The sequence below is a fragment of the Aspergillus vadensis genome (genome assembly GCF_003184925.1).
Source record: "Aspergillus vadensis CBS 113365 unplaced genomic scaffold BO88scaffold_2, whole genome shotgun sequence".
NCBI classification, from domain to species: Eukaryota; Fungi; Ascomycota; class Eurotiomycetes; order Eurotiales; family Aspergillaceae; genus Aspergillus; species Aspergillus vadensis.
In genome coordinates, this window is record NW_020292040.1 from 723,604 (window position 1) to 740,038 (window position 16,435).

General features: G+C 49.3%; 9 protein-coding genes across 9 annotated transcripts; 7 read left to right on the top strand and 2 right to left on the bottom strand.

Annotated features, from left to right (window-relative positions):
* Nucleotides 1-873: 873 nt before the first annotated feature.
* On the top strand, nt 874-1,595 carry BO88DRAFT_421819 (uncharacterized protein; the record flags this gene model as incomplete). Its single annotated transcript, XM_025708545.1, has 2 exons — nt 874-1,199; nt 1,313-1,595. 2 exons carry the CDS (start codon nt 874-876, stop codon nt 1,593-1,595), a joined length of 609 nt encoding a protein of 202 aa, XP_025567224.1.
* Nucleotides 1,596-2,051: 456 nt separating this feature from the next.
* Nucleotides 2,052-3,120, bottom strand: BO88DRAFT_440694 (uncharacterized protein). The gene is made up of 2 exons (XM_025709818.1): nt 2,870-3,120; nt 2,052-2,809 (listed from the first exon to the last, which is right to left on the bottom strand). The coding sequence occupies exons 1-2, from the start codon at nt 3,042-3,044 to the stop codon at nt 2,226-2,228; spliced, it is 759 nt and encodes a 252-aa protein (XP_025567225.1). The 5' UTR covers nt 3,045-3,120; the 3' UTR covers nt 2,052-2,225.
* Nucleotides 3,121-3,686: 566 nt separating this feature from the next.
* On the top strand, nt 3,687-5,455 carry BO88DRAFT_401060 (alpha-mannosyltransferase). Its single transcript, XM_025705741.1, has one exon. It carries the CDS (start codon nt 3,853-3,855, stop codon nt 5,326-5,328), a length of 1,476 nt encoding a protein of 491 aa, XP_025567226.1. The 5' UTR covers nt 3,687-3,852; the 3' UTR covers nt 5,329-5,455.
* A 2,396-nt stretch (nt 5,456-7,851) lies between these two features.
* On the top strand, nt 7,852-9,266 carry BO88DRAFT_467914 (uncharacterized protein). Its single transcript, XM_025711542.1, has 5 exons — nt 7,852-8,082; nt 8,185-8,296; nt 8,418-8,458; nt 8,514-8,687; nt 8,778-9,266. The coding sequence occupies exons 2-5, from the start codon at nt 8,272-8,274 to the stop codon at nt 8,991-8,993; spliced, it is 456 nt and encodes a 151-aa protein (XP_025567227.1). The 5' UTR covers nt 7,852-8,082; nt 8,185-8,271; the 3' UTR covers nt 8,994-9,266.
* Nucleotides 9,081-10,355, top strand: BO88DRAFT_440696 (uncharacterized protein). The gene is made up of 4 exons (XM_025709819.1): nt 9,081-9,244; nt 9,283-9,433; nt 9,630-9,742; nt 9,893-10,355. The coding sequence occupies exons 1-4, from the start codon at nt 9,154-9,156 to the stop codon at nt 10,039-10,041; spliced, it is 504 nt and encodes a 167-aa protein (XP_025567228.1). The 5' UTR covers nt 9,081-9,153; the 3' UTR covers nt 10,042-10,355.
* A 1,186-nt stretch (nt 10,356-11,541) lies between these two features.
* Nucleotides 11,542-13,736, top strand: BO88DRAFT_95448 (homeobox domain-containing protein). Its single transcript, XM_025713289.1, has 3 exons — nt 11,542-12,045; nt 12,096-12,295; nt 12,347-13,736. The coding sequence occupies exons 1-3, from the start codon at nt 11,708-11,710 to the stop codon at nt 13,621-13,623; spliced, it is 1,815 nt and encodes a 604-aa protein (XP_025567229.1). The 5' UTR covers nt 11,542-11,707; the 3' UTR covers nt 13,624-13,736.
* Nucleotides 13,737-14,292, top strand: BO88DRAFT_95444 (uncharacterized protein). Its single transcript, XM_025713288.1, has one exon. It carries the CDS (start codon nt 13,849-13,851, stop codon nt 14,143-14,145), a length of 297 nt encoding a protein of 98 aa, XP_025567230.1. The 5' UTR covers nt 13,737-13,848; the 3' UTR covers nt 14,146-14,292.
* A 146-nt stretch (nt 14,293-14,438) lies between these two features.
* On the bottom strand, nt 14,439-15,165 carry BO88DRAFT_431865 (phosphatidylglycerophosphatase; the record flags this gene model as incomplete). The annotated part of the gene is made up of 1 exon (XM_025709320.1): nt 14,439-15,165. Exon 1 carries the CDS (start codon nt 15,126-15,128, stop codon nt 14,439-14,441), a length of 690 nt encoding a protein of 229 aa, XP_025567231.1. The 5' UTR covers nt 15,129-15,165.
* Nucleotides 15,166-15,431: 266 nt separating this feature from the next.
* On the top strand, nt 15,432-16,394 carry BO88DRAFT_401062 (putative small nuclear ribonucleoprotein SmD3). The gene is made up of 4 exons (XM_025705742.1): nt 15,432-15,657; nt 15,742-15,802; nt 15,911-16,040; nt 16,116-16,394. Exons 1-4 carry the CDS (start codon nt 15,601-15,603, stop codon nt 16,216-16,218), a joined length of 351 nt encoding a protein of 116 aa, XP_025567232.1. The 5' UTR covers nt 15,432-15,600; the 3' UTR covers nt 16,219-16,394.
* The last annotated feature ends 41 nt before the right edge of the window (nt 16,395-16,435 follow it).

Below are 16,435 nucleotides of genomic sequence, written 5' to 3' on the forward strand. Positions count from 1 at the left end.
AAGCTTGACAGCTCCGGAGCACCCGGAAGCGAGGATGAGGGGCGCTCCAGTTTCCCCTGAGTGGATCCCTCAATCTCCCCGGGTATATCGGATTTAGCACTCCGGGGAGTGCATAGGTTGAGTTGGAATAGTAATGCAGTGAAGGGGGTTCATAAGCTGCATAGTTAATTGATCCTCCGACATACTGTCAGTCAGCAGTCATGATGAAGTGACCAATAGTTCCTGTGTTAGGGTGTGCTGTTTGATGAGTATCCTTGTATGTGATTAACTACTTAATATTCAGACAGAGAAGCCTACATTCCATGATTTAAGAGATGCTTGTAGTAGCCATAGGTCGATGGTTTAAAGTACTAGAAGGGTAAAGTGTAGGCAACTACATCGACATACGCGGATGCTTTTATCATACTATGGGATTTTACCGATTGTTGGTGACACCTAGATACTAGGGCACTTATCTACTATAACAGCTACCATCCATCACTTGAAATGAACAGTTCATGGCAATATATATCACTAGATATGAATGCTTGTCCATAATATAACCCTATACCATCAGGCCAGTCACAGATTAACCTACTAACCTTAACGCACCTATCCACGTCCCGTGAGATGCCCTACGATGAATCACTCTCTACGCGAGAGTCAGTTACAACACACTCATCAACATGGCAATTCCCTATTCCAAAGCCCTTGGTATTTCCCATAAATGCAATACCCTCACACTAGGAAACTACCATGCCAATTCATCAAAGAGCATACGTACTACTATATAGCCACTAAAGCATGCCTACCTTTCCTCTTACTCTGCGCTATACAACCCTCACCACCATCACTATCCCCATCTAATACATTTCAGTTAATACGTCCTCCCCAATGGACCTCTCCCACCCTCTACCAACCCCCTATCCCAAAAAATCCCTCTACGACCCTCCCATCCGCATCCTCGTCGACACCCGCATCCACCTCCTCCCAGGAGACACCAACGAAGACCGCAACACCTTCCTCATCAACCACATCTGCCACCTACACTGGCACACCGAATTCATCCCCTCCAAGCACCGCCGCTACGCCTTCAGCACTGAGCGTTTTCCCATCGAGTCCACCCGCTGTCTGTTCCTGGTTGATTACGGCCAGACTGCAAGCAAGGAAGAGGATGAGGATGTTCCTGTGGTTTATTATAAGTGGACGGGGGAGTTTTTGTAAGATATACACTTTAACTATACCTATACCTATACCTATTCAGTAATCAATTTTTGATTCTAGTAGGTAGTAGGTTGGGTGGATGATTTGCTGATTCATGACTGTGGTATAGGACCCCCCTACCCATCCTATCTTACGAAGCCTGGATCAAGAATAAACTCAAATACGTGTATCCGTTTACGCCTGCGCCGAACTGGCAGAATGGCGTTAATCGGGAGCGAGAGCGAGAGATGCTTTTGTCCAAGGTGTTGTGGGCGAGTAGTAGTGATGGGGCCACGGATGATGATTTGAGGGCTTTGAGGGATAATGAGGAGGATTGGGCCTGGTTGAGGGCGAGTTTGGATCCGGATGTTTTTGGTGGGTTTTTGTATGAGGCGAGGAGGAGGATTTATTAGGATTTTTTGTGGTTGGCTTGGATGGTTTGGGTGGTTGGATGCGTTTCGATGTGTTTTTGGAAAAGTACTGCGCAGATGTCTGTTTTGGGGGTTAAATTTTGCTAGATCTTGACGTTTCTTGTGAGAAATTGAACTTAATCATAAGGCAGCAGGAGATAATGGAGCCAGTAATATGTTGGGGTCGATTTTGAGAGTATTTGCCCGGAAGAAATATCAAAGAAGATACAGTCATGTCACTTGTGGTCATATTGCAAGGCGCTTTATTACAGTTAAAAACAAGGTAGTACATATAGCGTTTTTATACTACACTATATAGGTTAATGGTTCGTTCAATACAGTTTCTGTCATATCATCCCATCTAGGCAAGCACGGGCCTGGGATCCTGCCACTTCCGTCACTGTCACCCCTCCTGTTCCACTGAAGATTAACAAACACTGACTCCAGCAGCTAGTAGAGCATCCTTCAAATATCAAACAAATAATGACTGGGTATCATATATACTTTACAGGCTCCCTTCAATGTGTCCCTCCAGCTTACACATACTTATGTCATCAGTAATAAGACTCTCAATCACGACTCGCATCTCGCTCCAACATTATTCTCTCGACCGTATCCCAACTGATGCCTGGATCACCCCTGCAGCTCATACGCAGGTGGCCGCTTCTCTGTGGCCGGTAGCTCCACTAGAGGACGTTGCTGGACAGGAACGAAAGGCTGTGGTGGGATCTGAGCCTTTCTACGTCGCCGTGAGAGATAGTATGCGCCTAGGAGAATGCCTGCTAGAGCTGCGACTCCGACTCCGACTCCAACGCCAATACCAACAGTGTTTATATGCGATGTTTGACTTTCGGGTTCCAAAGAAGATGATGCTGATGCGGTGGTGGAAGTAGATGACAAGGAGGTGGTCGACGTTTCACTTGCCGTGCCTGTCGCAGTACCTGTTGCCGTGCTGGTTGCCGTGCTGGTCGCATCTGCTGTCGAAGTAGTACTCGCAGGACGGACATAAAAGTCTGGACTCCAGGCTTGCCAGCCAAACAAAGCATTCCCATCCGCACCAAGAAGAACAGATGCGTTGAAAAGCCCGATCTGATACTCTGGATTGGTCGTATTGAAGTCTTGCGGAATTGCCCAGCTGTACTCTTCCAGTGTACAGTTCGCAGTTTCGTTGACGACAAGTTGATAGAGAGCACTCGTTTCGGTGAACTGGGCGCCAACTAAATCAATCACAGGAGTCAGTTTCTGTTAGTTGAGCTTGCAAACCCCAAGCTACGCACCAATGATCGGGTCAACGATGTATCCTCCAGCCCGCCCTAGGGTGATATTCAGCGGAGTTTCCCCGTCGTCGATCGCTCCCCACTGCAGGTTGAGTGTGTCTCCAGGGTTAAATTCGGTTTTCGTGAAACCGTAGAATGTCCCGGAGACACAGTTCTCATAGCCATAGGTGGACATTATGAGAGCCCACAGCGGGATTCTGATCAGGTCAAACACTGGATTTAGGGCTCAGTGAGCAGGGGAAGGGAAAGCGGGAGGGTACTCTGCTCATAAGACCAGAAGATCAACCCCCGTGCGGGCGGAGTCGGACACTTCTTCGAACCATCGCTATTCAATTTGGCGCCGTGTATAGACCGGTGCCGGACTAATGCAGGCGTTAGAGCGATTTTTCTCATCGGCGAATTAAACGCCTCAGATTTAAGTAACAGCCCCTGGTCTGCGTGACGTGGACTTCATATGTGCAATCAGCCTTGCACACCCAGGAGAGGCGCTTGCTGGCCTAACCGCATGGCCAGTCCCTGCCTTTCTCTACACGCCGTGGGTCCTTTTAATTACTCTTGTGGATAAAAATTACTTTAGCTCCATATTGAGGATAATCTTTGCCGTGTTAAAAGATTGTGATACGCTCATATTGCTACGTTGTTCGGTTCAAATTGGAGTCCGTTCTGCGACGGTCCGTTGCGTTAAGCGCCAGTTGGTTTAGAGTGCGGAACTTGGAGCGTTAGTGCCACACAGCTAATATGAATCTTCTACCACCCAATCATCAGATATATTTAGCGCCAGGATCCTCGTGCTGCCGCTTTTACTTATTATGGGCATAGCTCAGCCGCTGGTTACTGGGCTGGCCAAATTCACCTCCGCACTGCGACACAGCTTTATCATTCACACCGTGCCGTACCACCTAGCATCCTACAACGCGACACTCTCCCACATATTAGACGGCAGCTGAGACATGACTCATAGAGAGAATTAGAAGCACACGAATATGGCAGCGTTCCGAGCCCAACTCCGGCGACGGAGCATGTTAATCACCCTTGGGCTGGTAGCCATCTTCATCTGGACGCTCGCATCCTGTCGGTCGCAGAACACCACGACGTCTACCAGCCATGAACAGTTCTGGACTGAGTTTCATCCCATGCTGGTGGCCTCAGAGCCCTACGCCAATTCTCCTACGAGGATCAGAAACGCCGAGTCTGAGGGCTTCGACCCGAAAAACACAGATCCGCTGCCTGACTTACTTCGCCTGTCCAAAGAGGATGTCTCCGCGATGAGAATAGCACACAGCAAATTCCTCGATATGCTTAAGCAGACCCCACCAAAACTACACTACCAAGCTCACACTCGTGGCCTCGTCTCAACAGCTGGCGGCTCTTACCTCCCTGTCCTCGTTATCTCCCTACGGATGCTTCGCCAGAGTGGCTCAAACCTTCCGATGGAAGTCTTCCTCGCTAGCTGGGACGAGTATGATGGCTATGTCTGTCAGGTCGTTCTTCCCTCCCTCAATGCGCAATGTGTCGTTCTGTCTGAGATCCTTGATGCCGTTACCGACAGCAAGGCCTCCATCGAGAAATATCAATACAAAGTCTTTGCCATGATGTTCTCCTCATTCGAGGAGATCCTGTTCCTAGACGCAGATGCATTTGCTCTTCAGGACCCGGAAGTGTTATTCAGATCCGAACCCTTTATCTCAAAAGGTCTAGTCACCTGGCCGGACTTCTGGCGGCCGACAACGTCACCGCTATACTACGAGATTGTGACACAAGATAAAACGGCCGGGAAGAACAAAGAGCAACAAAACCAACAACAACAAAATCCCGCTACGATTCGCCAATCCACCGAGTCTGGAGAACTGCTCCTCTCCAAGCGAACGCATACCCGGACCCTTCTGCTCGCAGCATACTACAACTTCTACGGCCCAAGCCACTACTACCCTCTTCTTTCGCAAGGCGCCGCCGGGGAAGGCGACAAAGAGACCTTCGTTGCAGCAGCAATCGCCCTTAACGAGCCCTTCTATCAAGTCAGCGAGCCAATTCGCGCTGTTGGTAGGGGAACGCCCGATGGCTTTGCAGGGTCCACCATGGTCCAGTACAATCCGATAGAAGATTATGCCTTGACCAAGAAAGGCGAGTGGCGCATTCGGGGCGCATCCGTACCACCCCCACATCCATTCTTTGTCCACGTCAACTTTCCCAAGTTCAATCCAGCTACGGTGTTCAATGATAACGGGCCTGTCGTTGATGAGCGAGGGAGGTATACGCGGGCGTGGACGGCACCGGACGATGTGGTGGAGGCTTTTGGAGGAATAAAGACGGAGAAAGCATACTGGAAAGAGATTCTTTGGACGGCGTGTGCTCTAGAGGGTAAGAGTATTAGTTGGAAGGGAAGGGATGATATATGTTCCAAGACGACAGATTACTGGAGTACGATCTTCGAGAAATCAGAGGGGTTAGACCTTGCTTAGGCCTTTTGTGGGAATCTTTGTTCATAGGATGGATATCCATGGGATCTTGTGCTGGTTACAAGAGATGGATGTGTTGTATATATCTTGGGGATATGTTTGGTTTTCTATAATTGATGATTCATAACGTCACTAATGTGGACATGTTCCATAATCTGCCTCGATTTACCAATTTCGGCGTAAATCTATTAGATGTGGTATCATAGATAGTGCTACCGAGCACTATTACTGACACTTTTAACCAGCATATAATGGTTACACATTAGAGAAAGTACCGGTCCGTCTTGACAAGAAGATAAAATCACGGGCCCGCTATCGTCAATTTTACTGTCTATACATTTCATCATTCGGTTGCTGAGACTACTAAGTAAGCTTATAAATTAATTGACTGACCAGCTGGTTTCTGAAATAGTACCATGTACTATGTCACGGCATGCATTCCACTGATATGTAAGTACCAAGGAATACTACACACTACATGAAATTAGTTACTTATATTGTTTAGCAAGCGAAAAGAAAGGAAGCGGTAGTACAAAAAATTCCAGCGCTCCGTCTCCCCAGAGACACAAGCCATGCTAAATATGAATAGGGATATTGGATCTTTAATGCTGGCCATCAGCCACTGGGTGTATGTATGAATGCTCGGTGAGCGGTACAAGCAACATAATGATATGGTACGTTGGGCAAGTCTGACTGATATACCTACATTATGCGCATTCAGGGAGATGTAAAACTCTGATTTGGATAATGTTGTGTTTTGTCTACAACCGTCAAGCGTAATTGTTTATTCGGATAATATAGGCTCTCTATATATTTATATATATATGGTGGTTGGGCGGTGGTTTGGTAGTAGTGTAGTAGTAGTGATCATAGTTCCAAATAATAGTAGTACCCTTCTATGGGCATCATCTTGATAAAAGTTTTTCCTACTCCATATCCATATGAAGTATAGTAGACTCAACTTCCATGGCTACCATGACCACTTTTACAAGAAATGGGAATTTTAAAATCAATTGGATGTACACACAGTGCTGGAGAGGGAAAATATGTTACTTGTATTGGCTCAGAAAGATATTGTAGAATATACTAGTACTTCTTTTATATATATCGTCGTTCTTTGCTGTCTCTATACCGAGTATAGAAAGAATTATATACATCCCAGTTAGTACCTATATACAAAAACCACCCAAGGTGTAGAATAACAGATAGCATTATAATCTATACTAGAGTTTGCATGAAGGGCATGCTGCCTATATCTGGTTAGATAGAAACTGAAAGTGCTAGCATAGGCTAGAAATGAGGGGTGAATTTTACTTCTATTCGCTGTTAGTAACTCAGTGAGAAAACCTTGTCTGCATTATGTTCTGAGGATAACAGGAATAATATGTGGTTAGCTGGCGTATGGAAGTTACCTTTGTGAAGCATTTTTCTTTCACGGACATGATCAATTTACTGTAGAAAGGCTACTGCTTCTGTATAGTACTAGCCCTTCCATCAATATTCGCTCCAAGTGCGGTAACCACAAATTATGACTTGTAATTTGTTCAAGAAGGATCATCCTGGGTGCCTAGGAGATTAGACACAATGACAGGAGCTCAATTGATGATCTCGTTAGTATATACTTACGTGTATATCTGGCAGCTGACATTCCTCAACCTACTCAATAGATTACCCTATCATCCTATTCATATAGAGCAAGATTGAAAAGTACCTTCATATTTCAATCCCAACCGATCCTTGTTCATTACAAACCACTGTACTTATTCCAATTCCGTATAAACCCACTCATAGCTACGAAGTCCTTTTCATCCTTCAATTTCAGCAGCAGTAGTAGTAGAAATTACCCTCTACGCGTACGTCATACCAGCCATGCACGTCAGGAATGGGCATGTCAGTAGTAAAAGCTACGAGTAGAGTAGATCTAAGCTTCAGCATTCCTCCGCCGTTACAGAATCCCATCAAACATCGACTGATCGACTCTATACCTACCTGACTCATCACCTTAAAATTGTCGGGCTGACATACCAGCCCAGCGAAATTATCCGCGCCAATCAAGGACAAGTTTTCACAGATGTCCGGATTTAGTAGTTAGTAGACGTTGTCGCATGCGGACATGAAACAACTTGATGGGAGGTTTGATAAGTCCTGTCCCCTTCACGCCCCCGTTTCTCCCCCGTTTCCTCCCCATCATATACGGGAGGAATGCGGGCTGACCGTTAACGGAAAGGGGGAGAAAGGGAGGGAGGGAGGGGCCGAACCGAGGAGAATGGACGGTCAGGTCAGTCAGCGACTTCGGTCGGTCAGCTAGTCATTTAGTTAATTAGATCCTTGACTAGCTAGTCAGGTATGTGAGTGATTATGAAGATGCCCGTGCGTGATGGGGGTGGAAAGCAAACATGTAATTTTAAGCCTCTCTTTTTTTTCTGCCCGGTTTGGAGAGGGGCACACCACTAGGTTAGGTATGGGTCGGCGGCTGTTGGACCAACATGTCGCTTACTGGATTGGTAAGGGTAGAGTTGTGTGTGTGTATACCCTGCGGGGCTCGGGGACTGAACGCTGAATGCTAGATTAGGAAGAGAGGATACTACTACTCCGTAGTCCCCGAGACACCATGGAAAGGGAAACCACCACGCACTCTTGCTCCGTGCTTTTAGGCAACAGATCCCGGGAAGCGAAAAGCAGCACTAGGGGAACTCGGGAGTGGGAGTGGGATGCGCTTTTCACGGCGCGCCGGATCCGACGTGGCCGGTTAGATAGGTAGACTGGATGCTATTCACGGGTGTACTTAAGTAGACACTATTGGAAACCAAATGGGGCAGATCTAGTCGGAGATCGTTGTAGGCTGACTGAGTGACGGAGTATTCCGTCGCCGGAGAAAGGACAAAAAGAGGAGTCAGAGAGTCATGACCTTGCAGTGGAATTCGGTGCGAGGCATTTGGTCGTACGATGGATCCAAAAGTGATAAACATATGTGATGACCAAAGCGCATGCGCTGGGGGAGTTATTCGGTCGGAAATGTATCAACCACCCCCGGCAAATCCGATGCAGCAACAGACATAACTAACTACGCAGTGTATTGTGATGCAGGTCAGTGACTTGGCTGGCTACCTACCCCTATCAGTGGCTCTGGGAAGTGCTTTAGTGTAGGATGGATGCTTGTTTAGCGTCGGCGGTAAGTCTCGACTCAGTCGGATACTTGCCTAGTTAGGCAAGGCGTGGGCGTGCCTGGCTCTCGGACGGTCGGAAAACGGCACTCCATCGCCATTCGGCCTATCATTGCTGTGGCTGAGTTGGGTTGGACCAATGGCAAGGATGATATGCACGGATCATCCGCGGGTCTGTCCTGGTCTTTTCCCGGTCGGGTCTAGACGAGGTTGCACAACTGGCAGTAAGTAGTCTAGCACAAGCAGGTACCTCGCCCATTCTGAGGCAGGAGTTAGGTACGAGGGAAGTACGCTGTGTGTACCTGCATATACGGTATCCAGTCGATCAGTGTGGTAAGATGGAAAAAAGAAATTATACTCCGTATTCAACCTCCAGATGCATGCTTGTTTCCCTCTCTCTTTTTCTCTCGGCTTTCACTATCCCCGGATTTGTCTTGCCCTACCGTATTAATAGCACCCGTTCATGTGTTCGTAGGAAGGTGCCAGCGATTAATTAATTTATAAATTAATAGATTCGGCGATAGAATCCAGATGGAAGACTAGCCCCCGACTAACCGCCTCAGTAGTCTGTAGTCTGTACAAGTCAGCACGAGTGCCGAACAACGCTTCTCCACCCACCCCCCCTAGCGCTGTCATCCGCAGTGGTCCAATCAGGGCTTATGTGATGGCGAGAGGGGCGGGTACCTGGACCGAATCGCCAGGGATAATGGTGGAAGTGGTCGGCACGGGCGGAGTGCAGCGCCAAAGATCAGTGAGTGATTTGCGCTGAACGACAGAAATATGGGTAGAAAAGCGAGGGGGATCAAAGTAAATACGGAAGAAAATCGAGGCCAAAGGATATTAATAGAAACCCAGCACGTCGACAGCTCCGGGATTACGGTTGTACCTGAGAGGGCGCAAGAGTGGGAGGCCACTCATACGGCTGGCCAGAAAGGCAAAATGAGGTCAGTCACCTGCTGGAAGCGGTAAAGTCCCTGATCCTCTTTCTGTGGACAATGGCCGGAGAGGCCCGAACTGCCCTTACCAAGTCTCCCACCACGCCAACCTCTTCCCACTCGCTCCCTGAATTGTGCGGTTCGCCATCCATGGTTCCAATCCTGAAGCTGTTATGGGTAAAGCAATCAGTTAGTCAGGACTCAGAAGTGTCCCCTTTCCCACCCATGGTGATGCGGTGCCCGGTGACGGAACCACGGCCCTGGTTCTGCGGTTCGATTCAGGAACCGGGTCGAGTGGCAGGTCGCTTCTTGGGGTAGGTTTCTTGGCTCCGCCTCTTTTTTGTCCTCTTTTCTTTTTTACTCCCCTCTTCCCTTCCCATGAAATTTTTTTACTTCTTTTCGCTTTGCTTTCCGGTCCTGATTCGGCAAAATTATGAGGTCACTCCACCACCTGAAACCCTTTTGTAGCTTGTCAATCGTCGGGCGCTTATGCGATCCCGTCCGGGCTTTGGAACGGTCCAGGTCACGTTGTGTCTGGTTCGCTACCCCTGGTTGTATCCGTAGTCCGATCGCTCGGTGGGTTCGCCTGCACGATGTTTCTGGAGGCATGGAGGTAGACAATACATGACTTAGTTGCCGGTCCCTACATAATTGCATCTAGAAATGAATGGGATCGAGAGCATGGTAGCTATTTATGGCTATAGATGGTGGAAGGGGATGGTCGTTGCCTTGCTTAGGCACACGGTTCCGAGTTTCCTATGCTGGGTATCTTCTGCTGGAGCGACGCAAAGAGACTGACTGACTGGGGAGGGGAAAAGTACGAGCATAACCTAAACCATCCTGAGGTCGCAGTCTTCAACGTCCACATCCATGCAGAAAGGCACGGATGAGAATGCTTATTGGATGGCTGGAATCCCAAACAACAACGTCGGGCAGCAGGTGCAGATGCCGCGACTGGAAGCAGGGGCTAAAACAAGGCGGTGGGTGTGGGTGGAGGGCGGTGGTGGTCTTGTAACATTCTGGTCCTGCTTCAAGCCATGTGAAATTCTGTAACAACCCAGATGTTTTATCCCCTCCGGATGGAGTAGTCGCAGCAGCATATCGTGACCATAACAATCTCATTTCGATCAACAATGTCTAGATCATGGGAGAATAAATACTCAAAGGATTTGGTAGATCCTGAGAGATGTGAATAAGAGGACAGAAAAAAGAGGATTGACTTTCAATGCCCCGAGTGAACTGAGCTACGGTGATTACTTACTCCTTGACTCACAGCTACTTACTAGTTACTTGGAGCTGCCTCGCCAAAAAAATTTCTATACCAGGAAAATAAATCGACCATTAATAATAAAAGAAACAAATAATCCGAAAAGGAAATAATAGGAAAACGGAAAAGGGAATTAAAGGGCAGAAAAAAAATAAAAAGGAAAAAAAGAGAGGCGGCCAGCCCCACGGAGAAAGTCAGGAACAGCCGGTGCCAAAACAGTCCAGCGCCAACTACTGAACCCGCTAACCACTTTGGGCCCTCCCCCATCCCATCTCCTGACCGTCGCGCTCGCTCGCTTTCTCCTCTGCCTCCTCCACCCGTTTGTCTCTTCTTCTTCCCTTCTTCTTCTTTCCTCCCTTTCCCTTCCTTCCCACCGACCATCTTCGCATCTTTCTTTCCTTTCCCATTCACTCTTTTTTGTGTTTTTCACCCCTTCCATTCTTTCTTTCAACTACATTCGCTCGCTTCAGTCGATCGTTTCACTCTTTCACGATCTATTTCTCAATCTAGCTGCATCTTCGCTTACCTCAGGGCCGCCCATTGACGCAGACCTTCGCCATTACCAAACACCGGCCCCCCTCCGAATCTGTACCGATCTACTTTTGATATCTCAATCTCACGTACAGCCTCCCCCATTACGGTTGCGAAGAGCAAGGATCATATTTCCCTTCCAAGCTGCCTAGGTCAGCTGTTTATATTATTCCCACGACATTTGATTGCCCTCTCATCCCGACGCTTCTGCGACGCGCTCATCTTCTCTCTTGCGCTTTGCTTCATCGGAACTCTCGACTCTCGACGGGTTTCCAGCCAAAGCGCTTCCATTCGTTTGACATTATCCGCATACTCTGGCGCTTGACGCTGCTTCAGAGATCCGGAAACTCCCCTCCCCAATCCTCCTTGACTGTCGGCCGGATCGTCACACCACCCATACTCCTTTTCCTACCACGGAATCTCCTTTCCACGAACTTGGTCGTATCGCATTTCCTACCTTTCAACTTCACTCAATCCCTGCAAACATGTCCTCGACAGACACTCCTGACCCCTCGACTACGTCGAACTCTTCCTCCAACACCGCTTCTACCATGACTTCGTCTTCGTCGACTACCTCGAGCCCGTCCCCGGCCATGTCCAACTCTACCACGGCCGCCTCCGCTTCGGCACGTCGACCTCAGCGGAAGAGCACGCTGACCCAGCAGCAGAAGAACAACAAGCGCCAACGGGCGACTCAGGATCAACTGGTCACCCTCGAATTGGAATTTAACAAGAACCCGACTCCCACGGCAGCCACGCGCGAAAGAATCGCCCAAGAAATCAATATGACTGAGCGGTCCGTCCAGATCTGGTTCCAAAACAGGTTTGTGATCCTTACTATTATTCCTTACCTGCTGCTAACTGAATTTGTAGACGCGCAAAAATAAAGATGCTTGCTAAGAAGAGCATCGAAACGGGCGAAGGCTGTGATTCTATTCCCGAGTCGATGCGCCAGTACCTGGCCATGCAATTCGACCCCACCAAGCCCGGTGCAAGGGACCCCTTTGGGCGCACGGGAGGATACGGAACCGGTGGTGTTTATCCCCATGAGTCGGCTCCTTCTGGCAAAGTTGGTACGTTTGAGTCTGCTATTGCTATTTTGCGATGAATACTGACGATCACAGTTATTCATCACTTCACCTGTCGTTCCTTGACTATCGGTAGCTGGCGACGTATCGGACAGAACGCGATGGATCTGGTGGTTTTCTATTCCCCTGAGAAGGCCTGCATGACATACTACATCAACAATGATTCTGCTGGATACAAGATTGAGTATCCGTTTGCCTACATCAAGAACATCACACTGGAGTCGGGCGACCAGACTCCTCAGGCGAACGGTGCTCCCCCGCGACCTGGCGGTCTTGTCGTTGAGCTGAACCGCCCCCCGCTGTTCTACATGGACTCCTCCAACTCTGGCGGATTCTACCAGTGTGGTGACTTCACCGAGGATCAGCAGGCAAGCCAAATCCTGGTCCACCATCTTGGGGGACATCCCAAGGTTCTCAGCGTGCAACTTGCCAAGCTAGTGTCCCTGGAGTCCTTCCAGAACCGTCTTGCGTACAACAACTTTGCCATGAACCCGCCCATGTCCCCTCCGTTTATCCAGCGTCCTGCATCGCAGCCGAACCAATTTGCTCCGGCCTTCTTGAACGTGTTTCCCGAGAGCCATGCTCACCTGAACATTCCCGCGATGCGCGGACACAAGCGCCAGAGAAGTCGCTCGGTTCCGGTAGCTGTCGACTTCTCTGCCATGCAGGCTCCTCTTGCCCACTACAACATGCCCCAGACTCCGGCTCAGTTCAACCATGCGGATACGGGTATCTTTGCTCCCGTTCCCCAGTCGACTCATCCTTTGGCTGTCAACCTTCGGATAGATACCTCTGCCTCCTATGGGTTCGACCCGCGGACACACCCCATGTCTGCTACCACGACAGCTTCCCCATCAGACTTTGCCAGCCCTGGGCTTTTCAGTACTGGAGCCGGCGGTGACTCAACTCCTGTTGCTACCAACATGGGGACCCCCTTCAACCTTCCCTTCGTCTCGCCCGCTGTTGACTCAACTGTGGCGTCCCAAGCATCTTATTCTAACGTCAGTCATGCCGATCCTATGATTGCGAACCATTCTCCTCCATTGTCGAACATCTCGCACGCTCCCCAAGATATGTACGGTCTTGGTAACGAACATCAGCCCAACTACACGGATGATGGCATGTCCATGAATGGGATTTATCCCAAGCATAACATGAACTTTGCTGTTCCGGCTTCTATGGGTCTTGAGACCAACACATACGATCTACCCATGCAGCCCATGTCCGGCCATACATCCCCTGGGGTCCATGGCGATTTCCAGAGCCTGAGCCTGGAGAACGTTGATCCCAACGGTATGGCCCCTGGCTCCTGAAGCCGGAACATGCTGTGAGCCGTATGGCGTTGGCTGTCTTCGGCCATCGGCTTAGCCATATCTCTATCTACCCTTGGGTAGCACTGCACATTGGCGCGGATCTTCAAATCTCCGCATCTTCAGTGTTTCGAATTTTCCTGGCCACTGGTCTCGAGTACCTCCACTCGGACTGATGAGATACCCAGACATCCGCGTGATGTATGGCCAATCGACGATGATGGGAGGATGTATCCTTTCTTGATTATGTTCTCAGCGTCTTCTGTATTAATAACCTTCTCCGGGGCTGGTCCTGAGCGTTCATTCGCATTTCTCATATCCCAGCAGGCTAGCTGGGCTTTTCATCTTCTTCTCTGCCCTGACCATTTTTCTTTTCATTTTGTTTATACCTGGTCAGGGTTTAACGTGGTTATGCCAGAAAGTCAGACAGATGGCGACATTCGGTTATTTTCTTGGATTCTTCTGGGTTGGCGGGTTAGGAATTGTTTGCTCATTTCCCTTTGTGATGGTTATTTATCGTCCTGAGATTGGCGTCTGCATATTTTGCTTGAAGCAATCCTGTCATGTAGCACATTGATAATGGTGCCACTATCGAGGCGGAGCTGAGACAATCTCCGTCCGGATGGTGCGCATGGCTGATATGGAGACATTTCTCAGGTCCAACCTGAACCATGAAACACCACCAACTGCCCCACGCGCTACTCGTAGCGAATACATTCATAAAACAGTAGAGTGTCAATCCATCGACTCGCACATAGTAACAGTAGTATACAGGGGTATCGTATCTAAATCAACCACATAAACCAACCAAAAACTCCCTATTGACCCTCCCATCCCTTCGGCACCGGCGCCTTCAACCCCCTCGATTCCCTCAAATACTTCTCAACCCAAACCTCCATCTTCTCCAACAAATTCATCTCCCTGCCCCCTTCAGTCACACCATCCCGACACCAAACACTCCACGACCCCATCTCCACCGCCATCAACACATCCGTCCCCAACCGATCCCCCACCACCGCAATCTCATCCGCGCGACTCACCACCCCCCTCTCCTGGAACCACTCCAACACCTCCCTCCCACAAAACGGCTTCTTCTCGCTCCCTTCGGGAAGCCGAAACACGGGAATCCGCAACTCCCCCAGCTCCTTCTCCAGCTCGCGCACCTCGGCATCATACCGCGGGTGACTCCCCGCGCGGTTCGAGACGATCAGGATTGAGTTATCTGCCGTGAAGGGGGACGTTGGGGAGGTGCGTAGCGCGTGCAGCTTTTTTAGGATCTCGGATGGGAAAGAGGTGGTTTTCGGATGACAGAGTGTGTTGTCTTTGTCCAGGACGAGGGCCCGGATGGCCGGGGGTTTTTGGGCGTTGGGGTGGACTGCTGGGCCGAGGTTTTCGGGTAGGTGGGTGATTGTTGGGATGGTTAGGTGGGGGAGGAAGTTCGAGGGGGTTTTTAGGAGGGTTGAGACTGCGAGGTTGAAGGCGCGGAGGTTGCTGTTGGGGGGTTGCATGTTGGGTTTGGGTGTAGGATTTGAGAGGTGGTGGTGGTGGTTGTAGGTTGTAGATGGTGTTGTTTAGTGGGGTATGGTTTTAGTAGTGTAGTGGTTCGTAGATCTTAATGCATAGTAGATCTAGATCTATTGCTTGAGGGGTGGGAAGTGAGGAGGAATTGGTGCTCAATGTGTATCAGATATATTGCTGGAATGGAAGCAATAATGGATGATAGGAAGGATAATATGGAAGAAAGAAGACTAGTCTTGGCCGAGAAGTCTCCCGCACCGCAGAGCCGCAAAACTCTCCGCCGGCGGATCGCACGCGCCAGACACAAGACAACCTTCCCTTCCCTTGCCATTCTGTCTTCGTTGGACTGATTTAACACGCCTCTTAATAAAAGTCAAGCTTGTTTCAGCTTGCTTTATATTATCTTCTCCGACTTTCATCTCTTTTCCCCCACGGCTTCGCTAGAACCCTTCACATTCCGCAATGGGCAAGTTGACCAGCACGATCGGTATCCCGATCAAGCTTCTTAATGAGGCGCAGGTTGGTCCTATCCTTCCTTTTCTAAGCTATTGCTTGTTATCTGTGTATTGCGATTAAGCTAACGCGGGCGGTGGGTTTGTATAGGGCCACGTCGTCACACTTGAGATCACGTCTGGGGTTGTCTACCGTGGAAAACTCCTAGAGGGTGCGTTCACACCCCTCCTCCTCTGCTGCCTCCTCCTCCTTTACACCTATCCATTCTATCCAATACAACAATCCCAGATACAGCCATCACTAACTTCCTCTGCTACAGCTGAGGACAACATGAACGTCCAACTGAAGGATATCACGGTCACCGCGCGCGACGGCCGCGTGTCACATCTCGACCAGGTGTACATTCGGGGAAGCCATGTGAAGTTTTTCATTGTGCCGGATATGCTTAGGTTCGCTACCGCCATCTTTCCTCTTACATGTTTATTGGGTACTGGGTATGGGCAATGCTAACTAATATCGTGTAGGAACGCTCCCATGTTCCGCTCACGAGGCCAGCGCGGTCGCGGTGTCGGTCTTGCTCGTGGTAAGGCCACGGTGCAGAGGGCAAGGGGACAGAGACGGGGTTAAAAAAACGATATGGATACTAGTGGATGGATGGATGGTGCGGCGTTACTATTTTGTTCTATTCGAGTTGCTTTCTGTGTGTCTCCTTTTCGTATCTATAAACTTGTCTTGTCTCGTATTGGCTTGGCTGTCTGGGTCGTCGGGTCTGATATCATATTAAATACATTGAGTTGATTGGGTTATTGCGTTTTCTTGGGGGCATTGATGGAGGGTATGTGAT